General features: G+C 39.0%; 3 protein-coding genes across 3 annotated transcripts; all 3 read left to right on the top strand.

Annotated features, from left to right (window-relative positions):
* Positions 1–6,288: 6,288 nt before the first annotated feature.
* Positions 6,289–8,035, top strand: LOC104723550 (Dynein light chain type 1 family protein). Its single transcript, XM_010441929.3, has 3 exons — positions 6,289–6,643; positions 7,024–7,129; positions 7,702–8,035. Exons 1-3 carry the CDS (start codon positions 6,458–6,460, stop codon positions 7,782–7,784), a joined length of 375 nt encoding a protein of 124 aa, XP_010440231.1. The 5' UTR covers positions 6,289–6,457; the 3' UTR covers positions 7,785–8,035.
* Positions 8,036–8,084: 49 nt separating this feature from the next.
* LOC104723548 (Fumarylacetoacetate (FAA) hydrolase family) lies at positions 8,085–10,376 on the top strand. The gene is made up of 7 exons (XM_010441928.3): positions 8,085–8,395; positions 8,604–8,769; positions 8,862–8,914; positions 9,260–9,322; positions 9,671–9,721; positions 9,824–9,941; positions 10,026–10,376. The coding sequence occupies exons 1-7, from the start codon at positions 8,288–8,290 to the stop codon at positions 10,139–10,141; spliced, it is 675 nt and encodes a 224-aa protein (XP_010440230.2). The 5' UTR covers positions 8,085–8,287; the 3' UTR covers positions 10,142–10,376.
* A 548-nt stretch (positions 10,377–10,924) lies between these two features.
* Positions 10,925–12,572, top strand: LOC104728021 (DNA-directed RNA polymerases IV and V subunit 4). Its single transcript, XM_010441927.3, has 8 exons — positions 10,925–11,077; positions 11,169–11,231; positions 11,365–11,496; positions 11,588–11,699; positions 11,786–11,863; positions 11,950–11,983; positions 12,065–12,133; positions 12,225–12,572. Exons 1-8 carry the CDS (start codon positions 11,026–11,028, stop codon positions 12,297–12,299), a joined length of 615 nt encoding a protein of 204 aa, XP_010440229.2. The 5' UTR covers positions 10,925–11,025; the 3' UTR covers positions 12,300–12,572.
* The last annotated feature ends 2,742 nt before the right edge of the window (positions 12,573–15,314 follow it).

The following is a 15,314-nucleotide window of genomic DNA, read 5'->3' as shown; positions in this document are numbered from 1 at the left end:
AGAATTATGTATTGTTCTTCATTGAATATGTCTTAGTAGTTTGCTTGTTAGGTTCAGGGTTTTTCACAGGGATTTTATGATTTATTAGATCTGTTTATTTAGGATTCATTATCTTTCTAGATCTTCATCATAGGTTGTTTTTCATACTAATCCTTGATTGGCCATCTAGAATTAATAACTTAGGAAAATAAATTGATATGAGAATATAATTGATTTTCCTGATTAAAACCTTTGATGAGCAAAATTACTTTCTGCAAAGAGATTTGATTTAGTAATTTTGTGAACTTATCTAAACTTGTTTTCAAAGCTGATTTTTAACCTAGAATTTTACAAAGAGATTTGAATTTTCTGGTTTTAAATTTAGACAATATTTGCTGTAAGAACTGATTTATTTTACAAAAGTGTTTAAAGTTCTAGATCTGATTTTAATTGTCTGAATCCTATTTAATTATTGATTTAATATTTTGTAATTTCTTGAGAAATTCCCTAGACCTAGCTTTTTAATCCCTTGAATTTTCACAGCTTTTATTTAATATTTTGCATTGCTTTTCTTATTTAAATCAACTTGTTTAGCGTAATAACAAAACTCTATAATTTATTGTGTAGTCTTGAGTCCTTGTGGAATTCGACCCCTAAGTACTGCAGTGATCTCTTAGTTTGAGAGAGTAGCTCTAGGGTTTAATTTGAGCATATCACACATTCATATAAAAACAAGAATGAAGACAAAAGAAACAAAACAGCACCAACTAAGAGAAGTTGCAGTACTAAGAGAAGTTGCAGTACTTGCAAAACGTGCCTGCATCTTCTGAAGGAGTTCAGTTACTTTCGACAGATCATTAGCAAAATTCCAACCGTCAAGATTACGAAATCGTGTGGCAGCTTTTGTTGACGCAAATTGATTTGCCGGCTTCTTCAAGTTATGGAAACTATGGTCACGATCGTGACCAGCATCAAGCCGAAACGTTCTCCGTCGTTTTAACAAACAACATTTCTGAAACATGGGTACAACATCAGCATCCGAATCAGAAGGAGCACCATCGACAGTGGCGTCAGAAATCAGTGACTGAGTGGCATCAGAATCAGAAGGAGCACCATCAACAGTGGCGTCAGCAATCAGTGCCGGAGTGACATCAGAATCACAAGGAGTACCATCGACAGTGGCGTCAGGAATCAGTGTCTGAGTGGCATCAGAATCAGAAGGAGTACCATCGACAGTGGCGTCAGAAATCAGTGACTGAGTGGCATCAGAATCAGAAGGAGCACCATCAACAGTGGCGTCAGCAATCAGTGCCGGAGTGACATCAGAATCACAAGGAGTACCATCGACAGTGGCGTCAGGAATCAGTGTCTGAGTGGCATCAGAATCAGAAGGAGTACCATCGACAGTGGCGTCAGCAATCAGTGCCGGAGTGGCATCAGAATCAGAAGGAGCACCATCGACAGTGGCGTCAGCAATCAGTGATGGAGTGGCATCAAAATCAAAAGGAGCACCATCGACAGTGCGTCAGCAATCAGTGTCGGAGTGGCATCAGAATCAGAAGGAGCACCATCGACAGTGGCGTCAGCAATCAATGCCGGAGTGGCATCAAAATCAGAAGGAGCACCATCGACAGTGGCGTCAGCAATCAGTGCCGGAGTGGCATCAGAATCAGAAGGAGCACCATCGACTGTGGCGTCAACAGTCAGTTCCGGAGTGGAGTACTTATCCAAACCACAGTCACTCTCTCTATCACAAACTCAAACTCAATACTTCCAACACAATTGGAATTATTACAGTTTATGACATATAGATTCCTCACCATGACCACAAATTGTACAACTAATATCCACTTGCAACCCTCTCGACGCTAAAGGAGTCGAGACTGATAGAGCACCTTGCACCTGACAACATACGCCAAAGAAAGGATTTGATTTTTGGCACTGTTTTCAGACTCCATACATTTGCCTTGAGTTCGTTGGTCCTCTTATCTTCGTCTGATCTTGGCTCGTAAAGGGTTGAAAGAGAGCGTGCCAACCAGTATTCACTTCTTACCACGATTGCTTAGTCTCCCTCCCTTACCAAAAAAATATATATATATATATATATATAGTTTCTCTTTTGGAGTTTTACTCTTGTTACGTTCTTATTCTGTTTCAATACTATTATTTGTTACAAAGGTTTTTGATATTAAATCTGGTTTTGGGGATTCTATCTCTAACACACCCGAAAAAAGACCTGAAAAAAGTTAAATCACCAACCACTACGAAGCAAGAATATAAATCAGTCAGGAGAAAAATTACTATTAATCCAAGAAACAAAATCATCTAGATATGAATTCACCAAGGGAGCACAAAAAAAAAGAATTTAGATTCGAGTACAAACTTATTAGTCTAGGAATAATAACACAGGAAACAAAGACATAAAAGAAACAACCGAGTTCAATGTCCAAGAAAGCCTAAAAACAAATAAAAAAATATAATACTTCCCGTAACTATAAGATCCTGCTAACAGGAGCACTCCCTTAGCCAGTTGCAATATCATCACCATCACCATGTGTTTCAGCAGCAGCATCCTCACCATCAGGATTAACAGGGTCATCATAACCTCCAATTGTTCGAGTGCACATTCATATAAAAACAAGAATGAATACAAAAGAAACATAACAACAACTAAGAGAAGTTGACTTACTTGCAAAACGCACCTGCATCTTCTGAAGGAGTTCAGTCACTTTCGACAGATAATCAGCAAAATTCCGACCGTCAAGATTACGAAATCGTGTGGCAGCTTTTATAGACGCAAATCAATTCACCGGCTTCTTTAAGTTATGGAAACTACGGTTACGATCGTGACCAGCAGCAAGCTGAAACGTTCTCCGTGGCGTCAGCAATCAGTGCCGGAGTGGCATCAGAATCAGAAGGAGCACCATCGACAGTGGCGTCAGCAATCAGTGCCGGAGTGACGTCAGAATCAGAAGGAGCACCATCGACAGTGGCATCAGCAATCAGTGCCGGAGTTGCATCAGAATCAGAAGGAGCACCATCGACAGTGGCGTCAGCAATCAGTGCCGGAGTGGCATTAGAATAAGAAGGAGCACCATTGACAGTGGCGTCAGCAATCAGTGCCGGAGTGGCATCAGAATCAGAAGGAGCACCATCGACAATGGCGTCAGCAATCAGTGCCGGAGTGGCATCATAATCAGAAGAAGCACCATCGACAGTGGCGTCAGCAATCAGTGCCGAAGTGGCATCAGAATAAGAAGGAATACCATCGACAAAGGCGTCAGCAATCAGTGACGGAGTGGCATCAGATCCGACAGCTGAGGCAGTGGCTTCACTGTCACTGGCTTCCATGGGAGAAGGCGGCTAGAGACCAGCATCCGGTAGAGGAGAAGCAGTCACACCGTGAGGAACAGTGTTCGACGCACGACCAGGAGCAGCTGCACTAGTCGGCAGAACATGCCGAGTGGAAGAGGAGGAGGGCATGAGATCCGCGATTTTTGCACTGAGTGGTAGAAGAGTCAATTGTGTACACGCAGATCCTAGATTATAAACAATTACCTCGGCAAAATCTCGAGTTGAGTCGTCGTTAGATCGTTTGCGAGAAGGAGAGACAGTCATGGTCATGGAGAGAGAGTAACACAGCTAAGGTTTGTAGAAGAAGAGTTGCGGCGAGATGTGTTTTAAAATATAACTGATGAGTAACAAAAAGGCCATTAGTGAACACCATGGCCCAATGGCCTTAGAAAAACAAAGAATCCGAGCACATAAAGGCCTTTTTTGTTGAAATCAATTAGGCATCCACTACACGAGATAATCAAAGCTAGCCAAGATAAAACAAATACTCTAGATACACCGAAAAAAAGCCAAAAAATTTAGTAAATTTTGAAAGAACCGGTAAGTGACATATGTGCAAATCAATACCAACCATCACAGACTCATCAAGACCACATTGCAGCACTTATCCAGACCACAGTCACTCTCTCTATCACAAACTCAAACTCAATACTTCCAACACAATTGGAATTATTACAGTTTATGACATATAGATTCCTCATCAGAAGGAGCACCATAGACAGTGGCGTCAGCAATAAGTGACGGAGTGGCATCAGAATCAGAAGGAGCACCATCGATAGTGGCGTCAGCAATCAGTGTCGGAGTGACATCAGAATCAGAAGGAGCACCATCGATAGTGGCGTCAGCAATCACTGCTGGAGTGGCATCAGAATCAGAAGGAGCACCATCGACAGTGGCGTCAGCGATCAGTGCTGGAATGGCATCAGAATCAGAAGGAGCACCATCGATAGTGGCGTCAACAATGAGTGACAGAGTATCATCACAATCAGAAGGAGAACCATCGACAGTGGCGTCAACAATCAGTGCCGGAGTGGCATTAGAATCAGAAGGAGCACCATCGACAGTGGCGTCAGCAATCAGTGTCGGAGTGGCATCATAATCAGAAGGAGCACCATCGACAGTGGCGTCGCAATCGGTGTCGGAGTGGCATCAGAATCAGAAGGAGCACCATTGACAGTGGCATCAACAATTAGTGCCGGAGTGGCATCAGAATCAGAAGGAGCTCCATTGACAGTGGCGTCAGCAATCAGTGACGGAGTGGCATCAGATCCGACAGCTGAGGTCGTGGCTTCACTGTCACTGACTTCCATGGGAGAAGGCGGCCAGAGACCAGCATCCGGCAGAGGAGAAGCAGTCACACTGTGAGGAACAGTGTTCGACGCACGACCAGGAGCAGTTGCACTAGTCGGCAGAACACGCCGAGTGGAAGAGGAGGAGGGCATGAGATCCGCGATTTTTGCACTGAGTGGTAGAAGAGTCAACTGTGTACACGCAGATCCTAGATTAGAAACAATTACCTCGGCAAAATCTCGAGTTGAGTTGTCGTTAGATCGTTTGCGAGAAGGAGAGGCAGTCATGGTCATGTAGAGAGAGTAACACAGCTAGGGTTTGTAGAAGAAGAGTTGCGGCGGGATGTGTTTTAAAACAGAACTGATGAGTAACACTTGTTATTGGACTTACTTGTTCTGAAAAAAGAATCAAAAATAGCTCAAAAAGGCCATTAGTGAACACCGTGGCCCAATGGCCTTAGAAAAACAAAGAATCTCAGCACATAATGGCCTGTTTTGTTGAAATCAATTTTGCATCCACTACACGAGATAGTCAAAGCTAGCCAAGATAAAAAAAATACCCCAGAGACACCGAAAAACAGCCAAAAAATTTAGTAAATTTTGAAAGAACCGGTAAGTGACATATGTGCAAATCAATACCAACCATCACAGACTCATCAAGACCACATTGCAGCACTTATCTAGACCACAATCACTCTCTCTATCACAAACTCAAACTCAATACTTCCAACACAATTGGAATTATTACAGTTTAAGGTATGAAATGACTCTGTGTCTATCCATTAAAAAATGTAATAATTCCAATTGTGTTGGAAGTGTTGAGTTTGAGTTGAGTCGTACAAACAAAGAATCAAGTATCTTACAAACAAAGAGTTTTGATCTAAAACGAAGACATTGTAAGGATCACAAATTTTTAGCGAAAACTATAAAAAATAATCCATCTAAAAAAAAAAAATCAATGGACACAAAATATTAGAAAAAAATATATGTAAGTCGTTAAAAAAAGTGACATGTGATTTGTATAGCATATCTAAGAAGGCATATTATGAGCTACAATTCCATAACATGATAAAAAAATCTATATGGAAAACCCTTTGACGAGACCAGAGTCGGAGATAAATCCCAAACTTCACACGAGCGATGACATTCAGAGAAAACATGATTAATAGTCTCAACCGCAGAGTCGCACATTGTACACCAAATATCACATTGAACAACTTTGTGTATCAATTTATTTTTATAGATATGTTTTACTTACTAAAAATATTTAATTTATATTCTTTCTTAAATTAATTTTATTTTAAAAACTCAAAACTCGCACATCGGACAGGTCTTAATCTAGTATTGTTTATATTTTATACCTCCTAAAAATAATTTAATTTTCTGTTTTATCTTTCGTTAATACAATATTTTATTTGTTATAAATATTTAATAAATTTAAAATGAGAGATAAAACTAAAAATTTGATTAATAAGGTTGTATCGTAAATATAAAAGGTCAATTAATATTAAACAAAAATTTCACGTATATACTGTTGTGTTATGCTAAACCAAAGTTAATCTGCATGCCTGGGCCCCTGAGATATGAATATCGAAGTTCACTACACATTTGGGCCTTTGGACCCAAGTAGCTTACAAACGATGCCGTATCAATGAGTTCAATCTATGCAGTTATCAGTATCTTGACTCCGACACGAAAAATCTATACTAAAGTACTGACTACTACTAGTGTGAGACTATAGCCTCCGTGCTTTACGCTTTCCTCTCTTCCTTCTTCAGCAAATCTGATTTTCAAAAAAAGGTTCACCGACGAACGAAACTGAAAAACAAAAGAAGATGAGTGACGGGAGGAGGAAGAAGAGCGTGAATGGAGGAGGTGCACCGGCACAAACTATCTCCGATGATCGGAGATCTAGTCTTCCGGAACTCGAAGCTTCTCCACCGGCTGGGAAACGAGCTGTTATCAAGAGTGCTGATATGAAAGAAGATATGCAGAAGGAAGCTATCGAGATCGCCGTCTCCGTTAGTCTCTCTTACTCTCTCCCTTGCGTTTGTTGTGTACATTCTTCGAATTTAGGGATTTTTTCTCATCTTAAATCTTGAGTTTTAGGGTATGAGTGATTTGTGCCATGGGATACTTTTTTTTGGAATTACTCACGGATTTATTTTACCTCCTGGAGTTCGATTTGATCTTATTGCTCTCAATCTCAACTTTTCGAAATCTGATTTTGGTTATGGTGTACGGAACTAGATGTTAATGTTCTTGTAGGCTATGGAAGTTTTCCCCTGATGATCGATTGGTTCAAGTTAGAGTCTCTCTTAAACTATATTTGGAGTGATTGATGTGTACTACTGCTAAATGAGGATTTACATATCAGAATCTGGGGTTTTGCTTATTGTAGGCATTTGAGAAGTACAGTGTGGAGAAGGATATAGCTGAGAATATAAAGAAGGAGTTTGACAAGAAACATGGTGCTACTTGGCATTGCATTGTTGGTCGCAACTTTGGTTAGTTCCTTTCTTTCTTCACTTAAGTTCTCCTTAAGGTTTTGAACACAAAAGGCTAAGTTAAGGGGTATGTATAGTGATTTCTTAGTAGCTAAACCTGGTTTTGAACATATTGTCGTGGTTGGTTCATTTAGTTTTCTTTGATTTTCGTCTGGTTAATATAGTGAGTAAGATCTTCTCTGTTCTAACTTTACTTAATTTGGAACAATTGTTTGTCTTGCGCTTGAATTGTTTTTGTGCGCTTAGTGTTGAAGAAAATTTTGGGTTAGGTTTTGGTCCCAGTGACATGGAAGTTTGATATTGCAAATGATAGGAATGTTGGTACCACCAAGCTAGGTATTCATTTTCTGATGGAATCAAGTAAGTTTGGGTTATGTTTTTGGTCCCAAGGATGTGGTACCACCCCCTTAGCCTCACAGTTTGTGGATTTAAGCTTTCCTTAGCAAAAGTATTCATGTGCATGATACATCAACAAACAAGTGATTTATCTTACTGGCTTTCTATTATTTGTCTGTAGAATCTAATTGCCATTCTCGTTTGATATACTTATTCGACGATCTCTATTTCTGCAGGTTCTTATGTAACGCACGAGACAAACCATTTCGTTTACTTCTACCTCGACCAGAAAGCTGTTCTGCTCTTCAAGTCTGGTTAAGAAATTGAAAAACCAAGAAAGCTCATTGTGATGTTTCAGTCGACATTATCATCAATCATGGCGTTGTAGTTAGTATCTTGTTTTTGTATGTATGTGTTACTTTTAAGGCTTTAATCAACCAGATTTGGAGAATAAACCCCTATAAAAGTCTTTTAGTACATGTCATGCATCTTCTTCAAATGTAAATTTGATTTCACCAGATTTTAAAAAACTCAGCTTTGATAAATCCAAATTTCCGGTTTGTGTTGCTTTTTTTTTTTTCTTCTTTACATTATTAAATCCAAAACTAGAAGATCGCCTTATGAACATGAATTTGGTATTTTGGAAGTTAAGGGGTGTCATATGTGAGAATACAAAAGTTTGGGATTCGAATAGTAAATTCCGGTTAGAATTAGACTCGATGACAAAAATTACCGAATTTTATATTGAGTTCCACGATTCTGACCAAAAAGAGAAAAGAGAAGAGAAGTCTCTGTTGAATTTTGTATTGCATCGATCGGAGAATGGCGACGTCGATGATACAGAGGATGTTCAAGCAAGGCACCAAGATCGTCTGCGTCGGCCGTAACTACGCCGCTCACGCCAAAGAACTAGGCAACGCCGTCCCCAAGGTTCTTCAACCTCTCTCTCTCTCTTTTTCTTAACTAAAAACAATATGAGATTCTCATCTCTTTGTAATTCAATTGTTATGGAGTTTTTGCTGTTATTTACTATCATTTTGAGATCGAAAGCTTTGCATGTTGCTTTCCCCTAGAAGCTTATAAAATCGGAGAGATTAAAATTTGTGATTTGTGAATATCTTGAAAAATTGGGAAACAGGAACCAGTTATATTCTTGAAGCCAACATCATCCTACTTAGAAAACGGAGGAACGATTGAGATACCACATCCTTTGGATTCACTTCACCATGAAGTGGAACTTGCTTTAGTTATTGGACAGAAGGCTAGAGATGTACCTGAATCTATTGCTATGGATTACATCGGAGGTATGTATTTTTAAGTGTATAGTAATGTTACAATATTATTTGCTTCTTCGTCATTTCTAATTGCATTTTCATCGTTTCTTTGATTTCTGAAGGATATGCCGTTGCTCTTGATATGACTGCTCGGGAACTCCAAGCGTCTGCCAAGGTAGTTCATTATCAATGGATCTTGTGGGGGTGTTACATGTATAGAATTGTTTCTTTAATTCTCTTATTGCTTTGCATTTACCAATCCTTTGAACCAGTCTATGCTAAACCTGCACAAATGGTCAAAACATCAATGTTAGAACTCGTTCTTTGTTGAAAACTCTTCTATAAGCTCTATAGATCGAGATTTTTGTATTTGGGGTCATGACTTGGGCCTTTCAGACTGTTTTCAACCACCATTTATATAAACCAAAATCATGGATTTGAGGTTCTGGATGAAGAGTGATCTGTTTATCAGTTTAGTTTTGTGCTTAAACATATATCGTCTTTACATTCTCTTTTTCAGGCAGCTGGTCTCCCATGGACGCTTGCTAAAGGACAAGATACCTTCACTCCTATCAGCTCTGTTGTAAGTATTGCTCTCAAACCTAGATGCTAGTTTCCAACACACCATATAGCTAGTTTATATGAGAAATGCTACTTTTGTGCTGTTTGATGCACCCATATATATTGTTTGTCTGATTGCAATGTGATCAGATTGTAGTATATGCGGTTTAGGGTATGACAACAAATTCTTTGCTTTGTCATATTATGCCTGTTGTGTGCTTTATATTTAGTTTGAGACTAGAAAAGTCTCGTTGCAGTCAGGAGGTTTAATGATATCAACTTGACATGAGGATCATATGTCCTATCCTGCTGAGAGTTAAAACACTTTACGATCATCTAGATTAATTTGGTTTCTTGTGTCACTTTTCAGCTGCCAAAGGCGATGGTGCATGATCCTGACAATCTAGAACTTTGGCTTAAGGTTTTGTCCCTCCCCCCCACTCTCTTGTTCTGTTGTCACTTAAAAAGTTATTTCCCCACTTTAAGAATCTGCAGTGGCTAAACTGAATCTAATATGTGACAGGTTGATGGTGAAACAAGACAGAAGGGTGTGACAAAAGATATGATCTTTAAGGTCCCGTACCTCATCAGCTACATAAGTTCTATAATGACCCTTTACGAAGGAGATGTCATCTTGACAGGTACTGACATATATATAACTTTTGTGTGTGTTTCCCATCTCATAATAATTCAGAACGTATAAAAACAATCCCTTCAAATTATAGGCACACCAGAAGGTGTTGGACCTGTAAAGATAGGTCAGAAGATAACGGCCGGGATCACTGGTTTATCTGAAGTTCAATTCGATGTGGAAAGGCGTGTGAAGCCCTTGAGCTCGTAGGTTATAATTTCTTTTCATACAAAATGTCAATCTTACAAAATCATCTCTTATTTTAATCAATTACAGTGTTTTCCTTACACTTGAGAAGGGAGAATGTAACGTTTTAGTAAAACTTGTACCTCTTTCATTTGTAATTTCTAATAACAGTGGCTTTATGAGCGGTTTAGATTGTTTGTATGTTGAACCATTTGGAAAGTTGTGATATTTATCATTGGAATCGGCGAGATTTGATGTATTGTCGTTTACAACACTCCTATAAATCCTGATTATATACGTTATACAAATTAGCTTAGAGTTTCTTGGATTCAAAGAGAGAGTGTTTAATAAAAAATAAAAGGCCAAAATAGTTAAGGGCTGAAAGGATACAAAGAGACAGCTTAAAAGAGTTGGTTGAAGCAGCAGAGAATCAAGGAAGCATATTTTATCCCCTCAAGCAAATTGGGGACTTAGATCTTATCTGACATTGAGTGTATCAAACTTTTATTATTACAGTATTTGTTCTGGGGAATCTCATACCGAGTTGGTTAAAGTTTGGAAATGATATTATTTTCTTTCGGTATAGGTTCATATAGAAAGTGGGAACGAGCAAGATGATGACGGTGTCCAACGTGAATCATCGAATATAAAGAAAGGTGTGGAGAGAAGCTCAAATCCTCTATTCCCTTTCTCTTGGCACAAAGTCAAAGTTGTGACATATTTGAGTATAATAAACTCGTGGGCTCAAGTCGTGGGTTTATTAAATTATGATATATAAGCCCAAGAAGCCCAATCGACCATATTCACTTTGGCTGTGCTTCCTCTTCGTCAGTCTTCACCACTGTAGTTTTTGTAAAGTTTGCATTTTTATCTCTCACTCTATTATTTGCTTGTCTCGTAGCAGAAAAATGTCAGAGAAAGGAGGCAAAGGGCTCAAATCCTCTCTCAAATCCAAAGATGGTTCGTGTATTCCCCACTCTGTTCTTTCTTGTTAATATCGTTTTCCTCGAGACTCGGTTGCTAAGTTCTAGGGTTCTTTTTTTGGGTGAAGGAGGGAAGGATGGGAACTCAACAAACCCCAAGAAGGGTAGAAAAATCCACTTTGATCAACAAGGTTTAACCTTTTTCATCTTCTTCTTCTCTTCACCTGATTTTCGAATTCAAAGTCTCAAGCTTTTTTTTTTCATTTTCTTTTTGATTTGATAAAAATGTCATCTTTATTGTTTATTTATGAATGTGTGCTGCAGGGACTCCAGCACCTAATTATAAGATGCTCAACGGTTCTGATCAACCATTTGAGAGTTCTGCTCCTAAAGGTGGCAAAGGAGACAAACCTACCAAGTCTAGCAAAAGCTCTCTCCACTCGTTTGACCTCAAAGGTTTGTTAAAAGTCTTCCCATTTTGCTTGTGTTTCGTTCTGGATCTGTGTTTTCATCATTTTGCTTGTTGTGTGATGATTGGAATTTGTAGATCTTCCTGAGAATGCTGAATGCATGATGGATTGTGAAGCTTTTCAGATATTAGATGGAATTAAGGGACATTTGGTTGGGTTGTCTGAAGACCCTTCCATTAAAATTCCTGTGTTAGTAATCTCTCTACTCACCAACATTTCTCTATGCTGCATGAGTCTGTCTAGTTCTCTAACATTGTAGTTTTTATAATCTCCAGGTCGTATCACAGAGCAGTGGCTTATGTGGAGAGTTGTGTTCTTTACTCAAACCCTCAATCTGTCAGACAAGCTCTTGAGTATCCTTTTAGCTGTGCTTATTTCTTATTCTGTGTATTTTTTATTGTGTGTTGTTTTCAAACTTAGCGATTGTGATTAATATCAGACCTCTGAAAACACATGGTATCTCTGATGGCGAGGTAACAAGCTCTACTTAAGCACTTTGACTCTATAGATTGACAAAGCGTTTCTTTCTAATGCTGAGTTGTTGTTATATGCAGATGTGTATGATTGCAAATGCTTCTCCAGATACCGTGGATGAAGTTCTTGCCTTTATTCCATCGCTGAAGGTGAGGCTTCTAGAGCTACCAGAATCTCTCATGTGTGTGTTGTTTTATTCTTTGAGATATAAATGTACTTCGGGAATTTGATACAATGCAGGCTAAAAAAGAGGTGCTCAATCAACCCCTACAAGACGCACTGGTGGAGCTATCCAAACTGAAGAAATCGGAATGATGAGCAGACGGCTGCAGTGAATTGTTCAGTGCTAGGAGTAGTTTGCAGCTAAACTTGAAAATGTATTGGCGTCTTTGCCTTTCTCAATATTAACTAACCTGCGCAATGGCAACTTTTGTCTAGTTTTCTTTGGCCATTGGCACTTCTTTTAGTGTGATTTAGTATGTCGGTTTGGAATCGTCTTTATTTGTAGTTGACAATAGCATTTCGTGTCTGAAGACACCAACTTCTTTTACTTCGTATGGCAATCTTATATATATGACTTGAATGCAATCTGCCTGGTAAATTATAGACAAATGGCCAAGTTTATGACTTAACTATGTGATGTTTGTGATATGCTTAGCGAGCATCTGTGATGGTTCTCATTTTAACCTTTTGCACCATGGCTACGATTCAACTTGCTGTCACAGCTGAAGGTGTATATGTGTCTCCAAACATGTGGGCACGTTCTTGACTCTAGAACTCCCATCCAACGATCTTTGTGCATGAGTGGAACGACCTACCTAATTGGCAGCGACGTTACCTTCTACAGAGGTCTCTACAACACGCTTTCCCCGAGGAATTGTACTGTCTCCAAGCGTCACTTGGTTTCAATCCCATTGAGTTCACTTTATATAAGCTTGACAAAAGCTGTTGCAGCTGAGCGGCTGTTGTGGTCGCCATCTTCACGGCTCCAATTCAAATGTTCACTCTGGTAGCTGTCTTCTTGGTTTGTACACCACTATTCTGGTATTGTCTTCTTACTTGGAACCCTCTAAACGCAGCCTGCAAAACAGTTCCATATTTAAAACCACAGAGCAGTTTTACAAGTTCGCAGAGAATCGTTCGTTTCTTTTCTTGAAGACGTTACCTAGATCAGCTTTTGCTAGTGTACTTGGATCGTCATTCGTGATCCAAGGCCTTTCGAGTCATATTCCTTAGTGTTGCGGTTTTCGATGACCTTCTCCAAAAGCCACTCTTTCAGCCTGTTTTTCAGAGTAAACTCAAAGAGATGGTCCCTCGCTTGATCAAACGGCACCTCATTCGCCTGGATTGACTTCATTAAATAAGCCCAACTATTTAAGAGATGAGAAGTCCTGCTGGCGAGTTTCTTAGCCTCTTGCAGGAGCCAAAACAAAAGAGAATTGCTTACTTGCACACGGAAATTTTGTAGTTTTACCTTCAAAGCTAGCTTCTTAAGCTTGTTCGTTGCTCGGAATTGCTTCGTCCAAGATGACACAGCACCATCAATAGGCTTGTCCAGTGCTTCTCTTCCTCTGATCCAAGGATGTTCTGACAAAACAAAAACCAACAAGATGTCTACAGATTTGTAAAGCATTGCAAACTAAGTTGACTACAAAACCGCACGTAGAGTCAGAGAGACCGATGGGACTTTTACCAAAAGGTTGTGCCGCTGAGATTCGTTGCTTAGGTCTTTAGCACTCTCAGGCATACAAGGCCATGGTTGGCTTCTTTCAAATTCAGTTTCTCCCTGAATAATCTCATCAAAATATACCCTTATCAGATTCTACAATGTACCAACAGCACAACAGAAAGCATATAAATCAAATCAATGAATAGGTCAGGTTTTATTACCAGCTCAAAAAAGAGGGACAACACAAAGCAAGGTGCATAGAATAATCCCATAGTTAACAACTCCGTCTTAATACATAGTAAGCACTTCCAACTATATCCCTGTAATTGTTTTTCGGTTTATGAACAATTCAAAAAGCATATGAACACAAAAATCATCAACCAACTAAGCTGGCATATATTGACAATCAATTTAATGGTGTCTCAAACTAAACAATTACACACATTCCCAAAAGTAGAGCTGTCAAAATGGGTTGTCCACGTCCATTTTGATCCGTCCAACATTGTCCAATTTGATTTTGGACAAATAACTGGCCGTGACTATGCCCACTAATGATCATATTTTTATGGGCTGTCCATTGGACAACATATAACATATTTTGTAAAATGAAAAAAAACACAAATATTCAAAAACATATTTGTGTTTTAATTTATCCCCAAATCGATTTTGACCTAGGTTTTTAAGTATAATGGGCTGCCTAATGTCCACATTGTCCGTCCAGTTTTGTCCGTGGGCAAAAATGGACCAAGACCATTTAGACCCGCTCCAAATATGGGCTTGTCTATGACCGGTACATAATGAATTGGAAATAGGCGGACCCTGGACAGCCCGCCCATTTTGACAGCTCTATCCAAAAGAGTTGCAAGCCTCTGTTTTGAAGCTTACCATACTATGTATTGTACTCGAACATCACTATCTAAGATCCGATTGTTAAGTTGTAGACTTATTATTATCTCCTCGTATCCACAACGTATCTCCAACATTCATCAGAAATCTAAAACATACTGCATATCTAAACTATAAAGCAGAAGACGAGGATTGATTTACACAAACTCACCTTCTTCGGCGAACACAGACAATCCAAAAATCAGTAGTTTTTTACCACAACATTTTCATCTGTACTAGCAAGGAATTAATTATCAGGATTAAGATCACGATGCATCACTCCTATGAAATGACCAATATGAACAACATTCAGAATCAATATAATATAGTAACGCCAGCAGGAGTCATGTCCTTGAGCTATAATAATCCTATCAAACAATTCACTACCACCACACAAATCCGTCACCAAATGCAGCAATTGTCTGTTGCCAAAAAAAAAATGTAGCAATTGTCTATCCTCAAAAGCACCTTTGATCTCAACTACGTTTTGTTGTCCAGAAAAATGCTGCACTATCTGAATCTCTCTCTTCACTAGGTGTTATCAATGCATTAATGTACATTGCAAAAATGAAACAATTTGAAAAATAATGATGCAAAATATATGTTTTTAACTGATTGGAAAAACATCATCTCACAATGATGCAACTGTTGTGTGAGCCGTTTTAATTTTTTTTCCAAACATAACAACCTCTCCCAATAAAAACAGACAAAATACAACCAACATATTTTTAACAAGCATATTACCAAAATAAAGGTTTTCGAATCTAGTACAAGTA

The sequence above is a fragment of the Camelina sativa genome, chromosome 11, assembly GCF_030686135.1.
Source record: "Camelina sativa cultivar CO46 ecotype springtype chromosome 11, ASM3068613v1".
Classification (NCBI taxonomy): Eukaryota; Viridiplantae; Streptophyta; class Magnoliopsida; order Brassicales; family Brassicaceae; genus Camelina; species Camelina sativa.
This window is presented reverse-complemented; position numbering and strand designations above follow the sequence as displayed.

What these genes read in the sequence shown, in the direction of transcription:
- LOC104723548 (XM_010441928.3), top strand. Translation starts at nt 8,288, where the DNA reads ATGGCGACGTCGATGATACAGAGGATGTTCAAGCAAGGCACCAAGATC. An exon ending in TAGGCAACGCCGTCCCCAAG is followed by an intron (nt 8,396 to 8,603) that starts GTTCTTCAACCT and finishes ATTGGGAAACAG; the next exon opens with GAACCAGTTATATTCTTGAA. An exon ending in TCACTCCTATCAGCTCTGTT is followed by an intron (nt 9,323 to 9,670) that starts GTAAGTATTGCT and finishes GTCACTTTTCAG; the next exon opens with CTGCCAAAGGCGATGGTGCA.
- LOC104728021 (XM_010441927.3), top strand. Translation starts at nt 11,026, where the DNA reads ATGTCAGAGAAAGGAGGCAAAGGGCTCAAATCCTCTCTCAAATCCAAA. An exon ending in TCTGTCAGACAAGCTCTTGA is followed by an intron (nt 11,864 to 11,949) that starts GTATCCTTTTAG and finishes GATTAATATCAG; the next exon opens with ACCTCTGAAAACACATGGTA. An exon ending in ATGGTATCTCTGATGGCGAG is followed by an intron (nt 11,984 to 12,064) that starts GTAACAAGCTCT and finishes TGTTATATGCAG; the next exon opens with ATGTGTATGATTGCAAATGC.
- LOC104723550 (XM_010441929.3), top strand. Translation starts at nt 6,458, where the DNA reads ATGAGTGACGGGAGGAGGAAGAAGAGCGTGAATGGAGGAGGTGCACCG. An exon ending in CTATCGAGATCGCCGTCTCC is followed by an intron (nt 6,644 to 7,023) that starts GTTAGTCTCTCT and finishes TGCTTATTGTAG; the next exon opens with GCATTTGAGAAGTACAGTGT. An exon ending in CATTGTTGGTCGCAACTTTG is followed by an intron (nt 7,130 to 7,701) that starts GTTAGTTCCTTT and finishes CTATTTCTGCAG; the next exon opens with GTTCTTATGTAACGCACGAG.